At 45.1% G+C, this 15,899-nt stretch overlaps 1 protein-coding gene across 10 annotated transcripts in view; it reads left to right on the top strand.

Moving 5' to 3' along the window:
* LOC551460 (homeobox protein cut) overlaps window positions 1-15,899 on the top strand; it is a 108,169-nt gene that overhangs the window by 54,518 nt on the left and 37,752 nt on the right. The window contains exons 1-2 of one of the 10 annotated variants that reach the window (XM_016912735.2): window positions 11,995-12,624; window positions 12,738-12,842. The exons of 7 other annotated variants lie outside the window; for them this stretch is intronic. In XM_016912735.2, coding sequence (XP_016768224.2) covers window positions 12,747-12,842 — 96 coding nt within the window. In that variant the 5' untranslated portion in view covers window positions 11,995-12,624; window positions 12,738-12,746. Of the gene's footprint in view, window positions 1-11,993; window positions 12,843-15,899 lie in introns of those variants that run through there. 2 more of the 10 variants (XM_026441568.1, XM_016912733.2) reach the window with 2 other exon arrangements.

Raw genomic sequence — 15,899 nt, 5'->3', positions numbered from 1 at the left:
TAGATTTAATTTTTCCTCTCTGATCCTCTTCGATATCTTCTTTACAACGGAAAAGAAGAGAAAAATTCTGAAATTCTAAAAAAATTAAATTCTTTCTAAAAATTCTGACTGCTTTTTTTTTTTTTTTTAAGTTGTATGTACAACTTGGATTGGATGGGAGTTGGATTTATTTTCGATAGATTTAATTTTTCCTCTGTGATTCTCTTCGATATCTTCTTTATAACGGAAAAGAAGAGGAAAATTCTTGAAAATAAAAAATTAAATTCTTTCTAAAAATTCTGACTGCTTTTTTTTTTTTTTTTTTTAAGTTGTATGTACAACTCGATAGGTTGCTGGAACATTTCCAGGACGAAACTCCAGGCGAAGCTTAAGTTAAAGTGGAGGAGGGGAGGGGAGGGGAAGGTAAAAATAATAATTTCGTTCGATAAGGCACGCGATCGAGGCAAGGCTGACGACTGGCTCCGTTTCGATGATACTTTCTAACGAGGAGTAATCGGGGCAAACATATTTGCGCGATTCCGATCGTAAATTTGTCGGGGCGAAGATTTCGTGGCAAACAATGGAACGATGACGAGCAATCGGGATCATTTATTTCTTTATCCGTTTCAGACAAGACAAGGCAATAAATGAATTTATTATCGCAACTTGGCAACTATGGCCGATATATATATAAAACGGCTTTCACACTTTCGAAAAGATCAGGTATTATATTTGTGATCGGTGATCACATGCACAGATAACGATCGAGTTATAATACGGTTTATCAGCGAGTCGAAAAATTATTATTATTATTATTATTGTTTAATTGCGAAATACAAATCAAATCAAAAAATACAACAACAATCAACAAGTTTATACAAATTTATTTATTAGAATAGAAGCTGTATATTGAATGAACGAATCTCGAGTAATGCTCGATTCCACGACGGATCACCGTGGAAGGGTAATTAGAGAGGTCCCTTTGGTCCGCGTCCCGGATGATTGACAGGGCTGTTCGCGGCCGTGACGCGTGAGCCGAGTCTTTGATCTGTCTCCCTCCGTCGGGGCGAGAAAAATCGCGGGATCGTGCTCGAGCGAAGGGCCGCCGCGAGGAGGATATCAGACAACTTTTGGCCAACGACGGTTGTTCGTACGGGGCGAGATGAAAGAGGGATAACGCGCCCGATGCCAACGCAAATACGCTCCACGAGTGTTTCAAAACACGTTGGCTAATGTACCCGGGCCGATAGATCAAGAAATAACCGGCAACGATATTCGCGCTTCTCTCTGTAGCACAGGCAGGGTAAGAGAGAATCTTACTCTGAGCAGACTTCCTGTTTCGTCGCTCTCCAAGCATGTTATTTTTCTTTGGGAAAGAGTATTTCGGACAAACTATCACTGTTTACTTTTTTTTCCATTGATAGTCGAGAGATGTAAATTTAACTTTCTTCAGATGTGCTGTATGTTTTTTTTTAAAAAACATTTAAGGGTTTAAACGATTTATTTAAATAGCGATACAATATATATATGTAATTATTTTGTCATTTAAAATTGTTACTCGATATATTCAATTTATCGATTAAATCGAATTGTACGTTGAACGAAGCGAGAGAGAGAAAAATAGGGGAAATATCGGGCGGGCGTATCGTCCTCCCACCGTTTTTATCGATAATTGCGATCGGCGGGCGATCACGTGGACCGTGCGAAGCCATCGCGGAGACATCGACGGCCATTTCGCTGTAACGCCGGTAGGCCGAGCACTCCCGCCACGATGCGTTACGGTATTTGCCCTGATACCAAGATTTGCTGATAATTACCGCTGATAAGGAGCAATCGAGTGCGCAGTACTCGCGACGCGAGGACAAACAATCGCCACGGCCGGAACGGCGAATTTTATCGCTCGAATCGCGGTTGTGCGCATGCTCGTCGCGAAACCGACTGTTGTGAAACGGATTAGAGACCGATCGGTGGGTGGATGGATGGATGGAGAAACTTGAGGCTTTCACGATTGCGTAATAGAATCTCGGGAAAAGAAAATCTCGCCGCACCTCGCAGTCACGATCGACCGTTTCTACGGATCGCGACAAATCTCGATCCAAACACACTTTCGTTTCGCCACAGCGCCACGGCGCAACCGTCTCGACGAGATGGCGTTAGTTACGTGGCCGCGCATCGACGGAGGTTAGGTTCAGTCGTACACCAGTTTCTCGAAGGAAAAGATTATCGCGAATTAGAACGGGAGCCTCTAGAAAGTAATCGTAAACGAGGATCGATTTAGATCGTTTTCTTATCGTATCCGCATCGCGTATTGTAAATGTAATAATGGCGCGGTACGGTACAGTGGATAAAAAGATCGATATCGCCGTGAAAATTCGTTATTTCGTGTCACCTTTCGAAAGCCTATGCAACCAGCATTTCGATCCTTTCCTGTTAACATCGCGTCGTTACGTAATTTCGACAAGAAGTTTCTTTGCTTTCACGCGTAATGGAATTTCATTTCGTGCGAGTGTCTCTACGAAACGTGTTCCAACGATACGGTTTATTTCCGTGTCATGAATTCGGCGTTGGTGGTTTCGAGATCGTGGCGAGGGGAGGGGGGAGTGGAAGGATGAACTCGAACAAAAAAGGGAATATTTGCACTCGAGCGAGAAATGACGCGAGGTGCACCCCGGCAAAAGAGTCAATATTCGTTTAGATATTCGTTTCGTTTCGTAAGTTTCAAGTAGAACAAAATATAGGAACTGAGAATCCGGAATAGGCTGCCCGCCCACCGCTCGTTTTTTCCCCCTCCCCACCTCCAGGCTGGCCAACTTGCTTGGCCAGCCCGCTCTCTTATCTAATGTAACCCGTGAAATTGCGTTCGAAACAAGGACGATGCACATGTTTTCGGCGAGCACGAGCGAGGAGAGCAGAATCGACCTCGCTTTCTTCTTCCCTCTTACGTTCGATAAAAAAAAGAAAAAAGAATAAAAAAGTTTGGGGATAATAATCGCGTTTCAATCCCCTCCCCTCCCTTTTGAAATTTCTTCCGGCATCTTAAGCGTTTTTAAAGCGTCGACTCGGGTGAGAATCGCACTTGAGCCAGCGCCATCTGTCGATACGCCCCGACAACATCCTTAGAGTCTGTTTTCAATGACGGTGGAGCGGCTGATAAGGTTGTCGTAATGACGGCTCTTCGCGAAAGTGCTCTTTATTATTTATCGCGGTTGCATGTCGTCGAAACGATACGATCGTTCGTCAACAGATTATCGTTTCAAACTTGTCCCATCTTCTTTAACGCCAACCAACCATTTATCGTCTAACCTACGTACCAAGCATTGGAATTCTCGAAAACTACGTTCTTTTTCCGAATTAATTCAACTTTTTAATTTTTCGTTTTTGTAAATCTACTATAAAAAAGATTAAGAGTGAGATAATTTTGACAACAAAGAGGTGATGGCCAGTGACGTAACACGCACGATATCTTCTTAATCGAATCACATTCGTCGTGGAAGCGTTAAATTCTCGTTGAAAATAGGTCTGAGTGCGGCTAATTTCCCGAACGGTCGGGACAATCATTACAGAAGATAAGAAGAGAGAAGGTGCGCGCGCGTGCAATCGTACATATACGCGTGCAAAGCACACATACACGAGGAGCTGCATGTGGGCGCTCGATAAAGGAAAAAAGAGGGAGAGGAAAGACGAGCCGGATGCTCCATCATTGTCGGCTGAAACATTAATTAGAAAATCTGAATAATTAGGAACTAACTTTTACGCGATGTGTAAAACTCGTTTCTGCCCCCTCCGCCACCCCCCCCCCTCCCTCCCTCCCGCACATGCACACGATCGTATACAGAGGCGCGCGCGTCGTCGGAGTAGCCGAAGGGGAAGACCGTTTTCCTCTGCCTCAACGGCAGTGGTTAAATCCCCCCTCCTCTCCTGCCGCACTCTCCTACACCTTCACCCTTGCTCCGGCTTATACTTTTAAAAAGGGTTTTTCCAGTTCGAACAGATCGATCGACACCCACCCCTCCTTTTTTCTTTTCATCCCCGAGATGCGTATCTGGTCACGGCGGCCGTTGATTATATCGTAATTACGGTTTTAAGTATATTTCGTCGAGCACGCGAATCTCGACGATGAGGAGGGGAGTAGGGAGGGAGGATGGTTAAAGGCGCGTACCCTTCGATTTAACGGGATCGCGCCAACCTAACCTAACCTGTAACTCCAAGTCACCGAGTCACACGTAGCAGCGTGTGCTCGTTGCGCTCGTTTCTTTCCCGACCCCCTTTCGGAGGAGGTGGGTTCGCGAGTTTTCGACCGAGTTGGGCGATCTCTCTCTTTTTCTTATCGGATCACCGAAGATTTATAGAAACGAGCCGCGACGGCGTACCGGTCATGACTTGGCATCGTGTACTGGTAAGTGGTTGCACGAGGCGCGATCTAGAACGAGATATACGCGTGGCCGGGCGCATGCGCGCCCGCTCAATCATGTGAACGCGGCTACCGGTGGAGAGGAACTCGAACCACTAACTGAAATTATCGCTTATAACCGTGACGAACGCGAGCTCGGGAATTACACGCCCGATCCCCGCAACTGATGTATGCTGAAATATAGGGAGTTTTTGGCTTGATTTACACGCCGAAGCGGCCATCGTCGTGGTCGCAACGGGATTTCGAGCATTTATTGGACGTTGTTGTGTGTGGAGAGCGTGACTGGAAGCGTGGATATTAGGCGTTTTAGCGGGCCGGCCTCGTTGAAATTAATGCCTCGAACGTGGAAACGGTATTCGCCCGATTAGAATAAGAATCGATTTTTTTCCTTCTCCCCTCCCTAAATCCTTTAAACAAATATTTCGTACGTACGAAATTTCGGTACATCGCTTATGAAGAAAGAAGAAGAATAAAAAGCAATTCTTAAAAATACGAGGCCTTAAATTTATTAGATTTTAAATCGCCCACCGGACGAAGCAACGCGTAGAAAGGTAATCGCGTTTCGAGAGTTTCTAGTTATAGCCGTCTCTCGTCAAAGAATCGACGGAAAGTTGGGGTGGGTGGGTATAAAGAAAACGACGTGAGGCGTCCATCAAGCTTCCATCCTCCGTGTACGTCCTTCCATCGTCGTCCTTCCACGATGGATGGAAGAAGGACGCGTAACGAGGGGTCGGTGCGTGATCTCCCCCTCCACCCGTGGCGATGGAAAACCATGGCGTCTCTCGAAATTAATTTTTTTTTGCTGGCCGAGATAAAAACCTAACGAAGCCGCGGCGCGCTTTATTACGCGAAAGCGAACGACGGACGGAGGCGGAGGAGGGGGAGGAGAGGAGATGCGTGTATCGAGGAAGGAGAGGAGGGGGAAGGGGGGATTGATATAGGTGTTCCTGGTGGCGATGGCGGAGCAACCGGGGGAAAGAGGGTAGGGGTAGGTGGTGGGTGAGACACAAATACGCTGAAAATTAGATTCATAACTTTTCTGCTGCGCTTTCTGCGGGCGGTACGGCTAAAGGCCGGCCGGGCTAGTTAAAAATTCCGTGTGCCCGCGAATATCAATCCCTACCCTACCCTACCCAACCCGCTTGGCCTTCTCCAATACACACGGCAAGAGATCATCCACGAGACCCCACCTTTTTTTTTCTCTCTCTCTCTCTCCACCACGTACGTACGCGGGTATATACGTACACGCCTCCATCGTCGTCCAGACGGACGACGGCCAGGAATTATCTCCGTTTTTCCGCAAACGCGATTAACCAGAAACGTCGGTCAGCGAAGCCCTCCGGCCGCCGCCGCCGCCGCCTCCGCCTCCGCCTCCGCCTCCGCCTCCGCCCTCTCCTTCGCCTTCTCGACTCGACTCGACTCGGCTCCGTCCCGAATTGATAATTCACGATTAAACCGGAGCCACCCTCTTTCGCTTCTTCCCCCTTTTTTTCGTGGCTCTTTTTTCCCCTTTTCTTTTTTCTCTCTCTCTCTTTCTTTTTCTCTTATCTTATCTTATCTTATCTTATCTCGATTCGAAGCGAAGAACATCGAAACGAGAGGGCTTAGCGAAAATTCGCGATTGGCAGAGTGTCAGAGAGCGGCTCGTTGTCACCTCTTGTTGAGGGAGTGGGGGGGAGAGGGAGGGGGGTATACAGGCTCGAAACTCGCGATAATAATATAACGTGCGTGCATTCCTTGGCCGCGCGGACGGGTAGCAAGTAAATCGAGCGCGCGTTACGTTGAATTATCGTCGGATAAGAATTCGCGACCGTTTGTTCGAACGGTCGAACAAAAAACCTTGCAGGTGTTGTTGTTGTTATTATTATTATTATTATTATTATTATTATTACGCGACGCGAGCCAACGATATCTCCAACGGCCGAGCATTTTCGCGCTCCTTCAACCTTCCTTCTCTCTCTCTCTCTCTCTTTCCAGTTTCTCGAACTTTATCTCGAATCGAGTAATATTAGGACTCGGCGGGGAAAGTTTAACGATCGGAGGAGCGCTAGGGATACGAATTTCAAATATTAAAACGTTGCAGGCCAGCTGTACAAGCCTATCTTATAGTTGGAATATTCTTCAATAATATCTATAATAAAATTTCCAACTTGTGAGAGAGAAATTTATACGCGCGGAATAATTCAAAATTGAGGAGAGAAGAGGAAAGAGGAGGGAGATTTTTTTATCAGCCAAAAAGGGAAATCCTCTGAAAAGTATCCCCTCCTCCTGACGTAACTTATCAGTCCTCCAGAGCTTCCCCGGCGACGGAGCCCTCTTCCCACCTTCGCTTTTTAGCCCGGCCAAGTATATGATATTTAAAATTAATCCTTCCTTTGTGCCCCGTCCCCGGCTTCTCGCTCCGCCCGCCTGTCTTTTTATCGCGCCGATATGGAGTCGTATGAATTTTACTCCATTATATCCAGTCTGGCTGCCGTCTGTGAGCGAGCCGTGATCCTCGCTTCGTACGAACGGACGGACGGGCGAAGGAAGGAAGGATGCCTCGTGGAAAAGAGAGGAGATGGGGTTCGTCTTTTTGTCTTCGCCACCGGCCAGGCTTTCATTTCGAATCCTCAATCACCGTCGGTGATCAATCACAATTGAATTCGAGCTGCGAGGACGCGCGGTCTGAAAAAAATAAAAAAAGGAGAAGGAGAAGGAAGGAAGGGAAGGAGAAGGCGAAGACTTTTCGAATCGGATTGGTGTCTAATGATTTTAAACACCCCCTTCACCTCTCTGGATCATTGATCGATGGAGGAGGAAATTCTTCTTCGATCTCTTGACGATTTTTCTCGTTGATAATAAACCTTGCACACCTCTTTGGATGATTTTAGATGGAACGGAAATAAAATTGGCGAGAATCGAGATTTTCGAAACTCTTCTCCGAAAGTTTCCCTCTTTGGGGATTTTTTTCTCGTAAATGGAGTCGAGAGAATAATTGGATTCGAGAAAATCTTGACCGCCTGAAAGAAGTCTGGAAGTGATAATTCGATTGTGTTCTTTATTTCTTGTTAATACACTTAACGAGTCAATTACGACTCTAGAAAATATTGTCTTGGATAATCACTTTGCTTTACTTTATTTTAAATACATTCGAATTGTAGCTCTTCTACTGTTACGTATTATTCAAGTGTCATCTTTATCCAACATACATATATACGTATCTTCGTTCTCCCTCGAAAAATTGAATAGAAATACCTCCTCGAAATGACTCTCTTACTAGGAGAAGGATTCATCGATATATGGGCGAAACGAGACGGAGTCCTGGGGTGGGGAGAGCGTGGGCCGGTTCGCGGACGAAGCTTTCGAACCTTCCCTCTCTCTCTTCCCCCCACCCCAGCGGAGGAGGCTCGCTCTCGCGGGCCGAAGGATAATGCGCGCAAAGCAAAAGGATAATTCCCCGATACGGGGACGACGAAAATCCGGCCAGATGGGAGTAAAAAACTCTTATTTAAAAATGTATTTACCGTCTGGCTCGGCCGTCCAAGGATCCAGGCATCCGCCTGGAAAGTTGGCCGTTTACCCCCGTTTTCAGCCGTGTGTGCGCCCCCCCCCCTCCCCACCTCCCTCCTCTCCCTACTGCTCCTCGCCGCTTTATCTGGAGACGTAGAAACCGCGGTAGTAGGCGAGCGCGCCACCGGCTTTTGCAAGCAACTCATCTCTCCCCCCACTCTTCCTCCAGCCCCGTGTCGCTGCCCGCCGCGGGTGCGTGTGTGTCTGAACACGGGTGGGGAGGGGCGCGTGCGCGGGCGAAGGAAGCCGCGAGTCCGTTTTTCCCGGCAGCCTTTTCAAACCTTTCTCGGGCCACTCCGTGCGGCGAGGGGAGGGGAGGGGGGAGAATTGCAGAGAAAGCCCCTTGCAGAACTCCCGCGACCCTTGCGGTCGACTCGATTGTTGTAGATTGGACCGGTAGCTTGGAATTAGAGAGGGTTGTTGTGTCTCTTCTCCGCGTTTTTTTTTTATCCTTTACTTTTTTTTTTTTTTTAGAGAGAGAGAAGCGCGTTCTTGCGATGATTCAATTCCCGTTATCGTTATCGTCGTTCTTCACTTTGCGAGATTTGAAGAATTCTTGTTGCTATTCTTTTATCGCGTGCGGAGCAGTTTCACTTTTAATCGACGATCGACTTGTATGCAGAAATCTTAAATACCTTGGTTGCGATTAGCAAGAGTATCGATTTGTGAACAGAGATCTACTTAAATCTTTGTTTCTTTATCAGAAAGTGTTTAAGTTAATCATTTTATCAAGTTACTTCTAAGACACTCGATCATATCTTAACTTGCTACTTGATATATGTACGTATCGTTCGAGTATCTGAAATATTCGAAAAAAAAAAAAAAAAATTTTTGACGCGTCCATCGTGATCGAGTCGATCGAGTTGTCTTCGCGGCGAAAATCGAGAAGCGGCAACTCCGCGTACCGATTTCGAAGTTTGCGTCGAACCAGTCCGCGGAAAACGTGTATTTCGGATAGATAGATAGATAGATGGATGGATGGATGGATGAAACGTAACTATCAAAGTTGGCGATCGCAGCTTGACGGTATTTCCTCCCCCTCTCCCTCCTCCGCGCGTACAACCGGAACTCAACCTTCCTCCTGCCTACCCCCCCCCCCCTCACGCTCGTCCCCGACGCTTGCTCACAATTTATATTACGACCGAGGCGCGCATATAATTAATTTAATTAAACGCTCCGCGCTGAAAATCGTCCTATTAGTTCGGCAACTTTTGACGGCTGCTGCCTGCCTGCCCGCCCGCCTGCCCGCCCGCCCCATCCTTCCCTCCGTTCCGCTCGCTGTTTCTCCGCTTCGTTTTCCGCGCCTCTATTCATTCCCTCTTCGCATTTTCGTCGCTTCGCCACGGAGCTTCCTTTTTCTCTCTCTCTCTCTTTCTCTCCTTTTCTTTCTGTTCTTTTTTTCCACCGAAGCTTCGAAATACCGTTTGCCGGGGCAAAGCAAGTTTTCGAAGGAGGATAACCGGGTTCGTATCGAACGGTTCGTTAACACTTTGTTGCGACGAGTACTTTTTTCTTTTTTTTTTGGTTATTGTTCGTAAGAAAGAATCGCTTTGATTTTTATCTCGTGAAATGGAATCTTTTTCGTTCCTTCGTTTCTCAACTCTCGACGAATCCCAACGATATTCCTTCTCCCTTTTCGATAACTTTTAAGTATGTGTACGTAAGTGTATACAACGTAATACGTTAAGTGTACGTAATGATGCTGTTCTCTTTCTCCTCGATTCGGGACAAAGTGTTGCTATTATCGTTGCGTGGAGCCACCTATTTCCACGGTGTGAAATAGGTTACGAATCGAGTAACCTAGCTAGAAAAGAGGAGGGGATGTATATATATATATATAGGAATTTCTAATTCGGTCGGTGTTGCAGATTTATCGACCGAGTTGCCGATATTATTATTATTATTATTGCGGGAAGCTCGCGGCCAAGACGCGAGCAGCGATATTTCTCCTGTCCCTTGCAAAAGATACTTACTTGTTGAAGCTCGGACTTTCGAGCAGAGCGCAGTGACAAATGCCGGTGTTTCGCGGCACGTCCAAATCTCGACGCGGGGCCGATTACTCTTGGCAAACCCAAGAGGTAGACAGTGGGCGTTAATAGGTTAATCCTGACGACAACACGGCCCGATTATGCCAAGACACGGCCGGATACGGCTCATCGACTCGCGTTTAGCCCCCTCGGGACATCTATACGATAGGACGTGAGCGTAATTTTTGACGGATATTTATCGCCACCTCTCTCGTTCTCGTCCCGCAGAAAATTACACTGTGTATATGGTTTGTCGTATCGTGGCCACTTTGTGCCACGATCTTGATTTATCTCGAGCAAAATTCGTCCAAAATTCTTGCGAATTCTCGAACTTGACTTCTCTCTCTCTCTCTCTCTCTCTCTCTCTCTCTCTCTATCTATCTATCTATCTATCTATCTATCTATCTATCTATCTCTATCTCTCTCTCTCTCTAGCGTGTCGCTCACCGTGCTACGCTTTACCGAATGAATGCTCCGTGAAGGATAATTTCTTAATCGAAGAAAAAAAGAAGAGAAAACGAAAAGAGAGATGGAACGATTCCTCGAAGGCGAGATGATGCGGCTTTCCGTCAACCGGAAGGGATCGAGAAGGCGTCTCGATAAATAGGAATCTCGCTCGATTTCCGCCGATGTTTGGCGGAAGGGAAGGACGGCATGCACTGTGGCTCTAAACTCGAAAGGCCAGTCGGCCAGGCACCCTTCTTGGAGCTTTGCCGGCCAAGCTCGGACAGATTGCGGCTGCCCAAGGAAACCACCCTCTCTGATCTCGCTCCCCGTTTCAAGGATTACCGTTATTTCCTCTCGCGTCCCTCCCGCCCCTCCCCCTCCCTCTCTCTCTCTCCTCCTCCCCCTCCCCTCTTGTCCCTGTGCTTTGTCATTTGCTTAGGGCCAATCTGCGCCGGAAATCCCTTCGGTGCACCTTCTATCCGCCGGATCGGTGATCGTGATTCGATGTGACTGCCGGCACAGGAGCCGGCCAATGATCGGCCCGCCCGCAATCCCCGTGCTTATCGCACCCACCCCTCGCTCGCTCGCTCGGTCGGTCACTCGTTCGTTCGTTCGTTCGCTCGATCGGTACGAAGGGAAAACTAACCTTATTACATTTTCTCTCTCTCTCGCTCTCGCTCGCTCTCTCTGTTTGTGTGTCTACGTTGGATTGTTTCATACGAATTTTTAAAAATGTGTACGCGTGTGTGTGTGTGTATTTTTTTTAAACGAAAAAAAATATGGAAGGAAATAAATATAAAGTAAAAATAGCGTAATATTAACGTGCGTAAGTTGCGTTACATTGTAGAGTTTAGAGATCTCGTTTTCTCTCTCTCTCTCTCTTTTTTTTCTCGGTTTATCGTTGATGAAACATGAATTTTCGATGCTACCGTATCAAAAATTTTTTTATACTCGGAAAGTTTTATTTCTCATCTATATCTGGTCAATACCAGCGGCGATAATACGAATTTGTTATATAAATTTGGTAGACATTATCTCCGTTCTTCTGCCCGTTTTGCAACATCGTTTTTCGGCTACAAAGTTTGACCTGATAACAATCGATAAATCAATTCGTGATCGAATGAATACGGTCAATTGTGCCGACCCATGCGACCTATTTATATATATATATACACATGTGTGTATATATATATATATATATACATATATATATATATTTGGTATGGTGGCCGAAACGGGGGAAAGGGGGAGCTCTTATCAATTATCAGCGGGCAACTTCCGCGCGTGGACCGATCGGAACGAAAAATAGTTCATCAGTCGATTCGATAATCTTTTTCTGGTGGCTGGTTTTTTTTTTCTTTCTTTCTTTCTCTTCCTTCGTAATTTATCCAACGTAACCGAGTTTTCCCGCCTTTCTCGCGTCGCGACATCCTCCAACGTTTCCAGCAAGAAAAGGAGGAGGAATTTCTTTTTTCTCTTCGAAAATTCGAAAAATTATTTTACTCTTCGATTTTGAAGAGGAGGAGGAGGAATTTCTCTTTTCTCTTCGAAAATTCGAAAAATTATTTTTACTCTTCGATTTTGAAAGAAACGAGAGGCGAGAGAAGTTATCGATCGAGTCTGGATTATCGATTAATAAAAATAAAAATTCTCGACGAACACGAACATTGAATAGGATCGATAGTAGCAGAAAGGTTATTATTTTATTAGTATTAGTCGGTCGACCTGAAGTTTCGTCGATCCCATCGTTATCGTTACGAAGAAATTCGACGCCAATGGGCGGCTCGGCTCGCCTCGGCTCGGCTATTGCGGGAAGCTTGGGGTTATCTGCCACCGAAATAAATAAGTTTATACATTTCGGCTAATCGTGAAACAGCTTACTGTTACACTCCTATATACGACGGACGGGCGGACGGGTGCAAGGATAGAAGGAGGGCCGGGGCCCTCGTCACTTCCAAATCGTCCGCGCGCGTGACAAGTCGTCGTACACTATCTTCCCTTCCTTATCGATCGATCTTCGATTGCACCTCGCCACGAGCGGCCCGCTAAATGTCACACGCGCATCGTTCGCGCGTACCGAATTTCCCTAGAAATTTCTCCCGCTCTGACTTATCGAGTGAGAAAAAAAAAAAAAAAAAAGAAAGAAATAGTATCGTCGATGGATTTCTTTCTCTTCTCTTCTTTTCCCTCGCATAACGAAAACGAGTGGTGAGTTTCGGTCAAACGACGATGAATATCGCGGGATAGAGAATCGTGTGTAGGATATATATATGTATGTATGTATGTATGTATATATATATGTATATATATCCGTTGGAAAGGAGAAGCAAATGCTCGACGGACTGGATTGCACGGGAAGCGGCGGGGTGACTGTGAATAATTCGAGGGGGCGCGCCGATGATTCCACATCTCGAGCGGAGAATCGGGTAAGTTCTCTCTCTCTCACACACAGATTTAATTACGGGTCGAAAAAGATTTCTTCGAGATCGATCGAGCACAATCGTACATGATTCCTCGATTATTGTTCCGTTCGCCTTTGTTGATTTCGATCGACGGACAAACTTTTCTCGTTCTATATATATATGTGTGTGTATGTATAGTCGTGTATCGATGGAAAATGTTCTCTCGCGGGATCGATTCGACGAAGAAGGAAATTTGTCGCTTGCTCTATCGTCGTAACGCGATCGATAAAATTGATTTTCAAATGTAATTGTATACGGGAAATATATTGTATACGGAAGAGTATACGGTTTTCGTAAATTTTTTTTTTTTTTTTTTTTAAATAGCGTGCAGGGTTATTCGAGGATGGAATCGGGAAATTATATATTTGTAACGAATTGAGAGACTCGGTCGGTAAAAGTGCGGGGAATAATTTTCTCGAAAGATTCGGATTTTTACGAATCTGAACATTTTATAAAAATCGACAAATTTTAACCAATCGATGATTTCTCAATGAATTCTCTAATAATAATATTTTTAATGATTCGTAAAAAGAAAAGTTTTCCAGAAATTCTCCATTTGTAATCTTAATTAATTTTAATAGAAATTAAATCAAAATATATCGAGAAGCGTTCAAATTTGTTTCAAATCATTGAATAAATCATCGAAACTTAATTGAAGTAATTTCTTACGCAAAAATTGTATCGAAATTAATTTTCAACGTTCGCCACGTGGAGCGATTCTTTGATCCAGCCACCGATATTTACGAATTAATTTTCTAACTATATTAATTGATAATTTCTTTTACTTCCTTTCAATCTTTAAAATATCAATTCTCAAGCTTGATTATCATCCAAGCAATTCGAACATTAATATAATATCTTAAAAATTAAATCTCTAGCTCCTAGATTAATTTTATTCCCTCTTTTCTAAACGTTTACATATTAAATACATAAATATACTCAATTTTATTTTACAATCAATATTAATTTCACATATTCAATACGTTCCCAAAAAAACTCAAATTTACTTATTAATTGTTGGACAAGATTAATATTTGAAAAAAAAAAAAAAAATAATTGCTTCGAACGTTTACGCACATTACGTGCAAATTTTATTCCATCCCGTTAAATCGAACGCGATATTAATTTTTTCCCCGATCGATAACATTTAAAAAAATATTTCCAAAAATTCAGAATTACTGAAAAATTACTCTACTCCACTTACTGGGCGGCGAAAGGTGGCGGGCCGATAGGCGCGACCGTTGGCGGCACATCTGAAATAAACATAAGCGTTGGCACGATCGCCACGTCATGGCTACGTATGGCGAAAAATCTATAGAGCGAAACGGCCGACGTTACTCACGGCCGGCGAGACGTTCGCGAAACTCGAGCCGCTCGCTCTCTCTCTCTCTCTCTCTCTCTCGCTCTCTCTCTCTCGCTCTCGCTCGCTCGCGCGCGGCCGGTGTCGCGGAACGCGAATGAACATTTATAGGTCGCCGCGGTTAAGATCGATCGGCCGCTTGTCCGATAAAAAAACATCGTCTAATTCGAATCGTGGCTTGCTTCCCTCGCTCGCCCGATAATTCCCGCGCAACGCTGCTCTACTCCAATTCATTCCTCTTCTTCTTTAACTTCATTATATACAGGACGGATATTATTAAAATTTGAAGATTTGGGGAATAAGGAAAAGTTGCTCGAATATATATATGTACATTTGAGTGTAATTACGTAGATAGAAAATTCGAGAAGATTCATTATATCTATTCTTCCCTTTCGCGAATTAAAACAATAAAATTGTAGAATTGTAGAAATACGCTTAATAACGAAACTTGCTTCGTAGAATCGACCTATACGTCGAATAAATGACGGATCGTCGCGATGAGGCGTAGGTTATTTGCGAATCGTGATCTCAGGATCGAGTTTATTGAAACTTCCGTCTGTTCTGTCCTCCGCGCGTCGCTCACCGCTCTTCATCTCATTTTCATCGAACGTATCCATACGTATATATCCATATACATTATATATACATATACACATATATATATATATACACTCGCGTTTTCGATCGGAAAAATTTCGAACCCGTTTACCGCTCGCGTTCCGTTATCGTTTCAACGAGGAGCTGGTAGTTGGAGGGGGAAGGGGGGGGGGGAAGGGAAGGGAAGGAAGAAAGAGAGGATGAGTTTGCGCCGCGGATTACGTTTCTCTCCAGATCGGCTCCTTCTCAACTCCGGCCGATAGGAGGAGAGTTGAAACTAGGGTGCGGGAAGGGATGGAGATTAAAATTAAAATTATCATAAGGGGGTGATGGTGGTGGTGGTGGTGGTGGAGTGGCGAGCCGCGCGCGCGTTTCCCCGGTGTGCAGTTAGTTTTAAGTGGATGGATGCTAGTGGAAATATATATATATATCTATATATATATATATATATATATATCTCGTGTGGCGCTGATTGGAGCCACCCCTTCGAGTGTCCCGGCTTCGATTATCGTCGAGTTTCGCCGCGATGGCGGGGAAGTTTTTCGAGATGTTTGTTAAAATCGAGCGAGGAGGGGGAGGAGGGGGGTAGTTTTTCGGGCTCGATTTACCCCGACGCGAGAAAATTTTGCTCGTTCGAGGAGGTGGCGACTCCTCCAACTTTTTCTTCCCACCGCAAAATTTCGGGGCGAAAAATTTAATTTTTATTCTTCCTTCGGTCCGATAAATTTTTCCTCTCTTTCTTGTTTTTAACTCGAATTTCGCAATTTTCATCGATCGATTATCCATCTTATCGTATAAAATCTCTCTCTCTCGCACTCGTCTCGAGGGAAAAGAAAGGGAAAAATCCGCCGGATATCTCGGATAATCGAGAAACCCCTCCAATTAAAGAATCATTCCGCGCTATAAGTACGAAGGGAGGAGGAGGAGGAGGAGGAGGAGGAGGATCTCAAGAAAGAGAGAGAGAGAGAGAGAGAGATGGATACGGAATTTCGTATAAACGTTCCAGAAAATTAATCGGCGGATATCGAGCGGGGCCCCCTTCTCGCCCTCCGTAATTTTTGCCC

The sequence above is a fragment of the Apis mellifera genome, linkage group LG6 (assembly GCF_003254395.2).
Source record: "Apis mellifera strain DH4 linkage group LG6, Amel_HAv3.1, whole genome shotgun sequence".
Taxonomy (NCBI): Eukaryota; Metazoa; Arthropoda; class Insecta; order Hymenoptera; family Apidae; genus Apis; species Apis mellifera.
The sequence above is the reverse complement of the archived record's forward strand: the minus strand, read 5'-3'. Positions and strand labels throughout refer to the sequence as shown.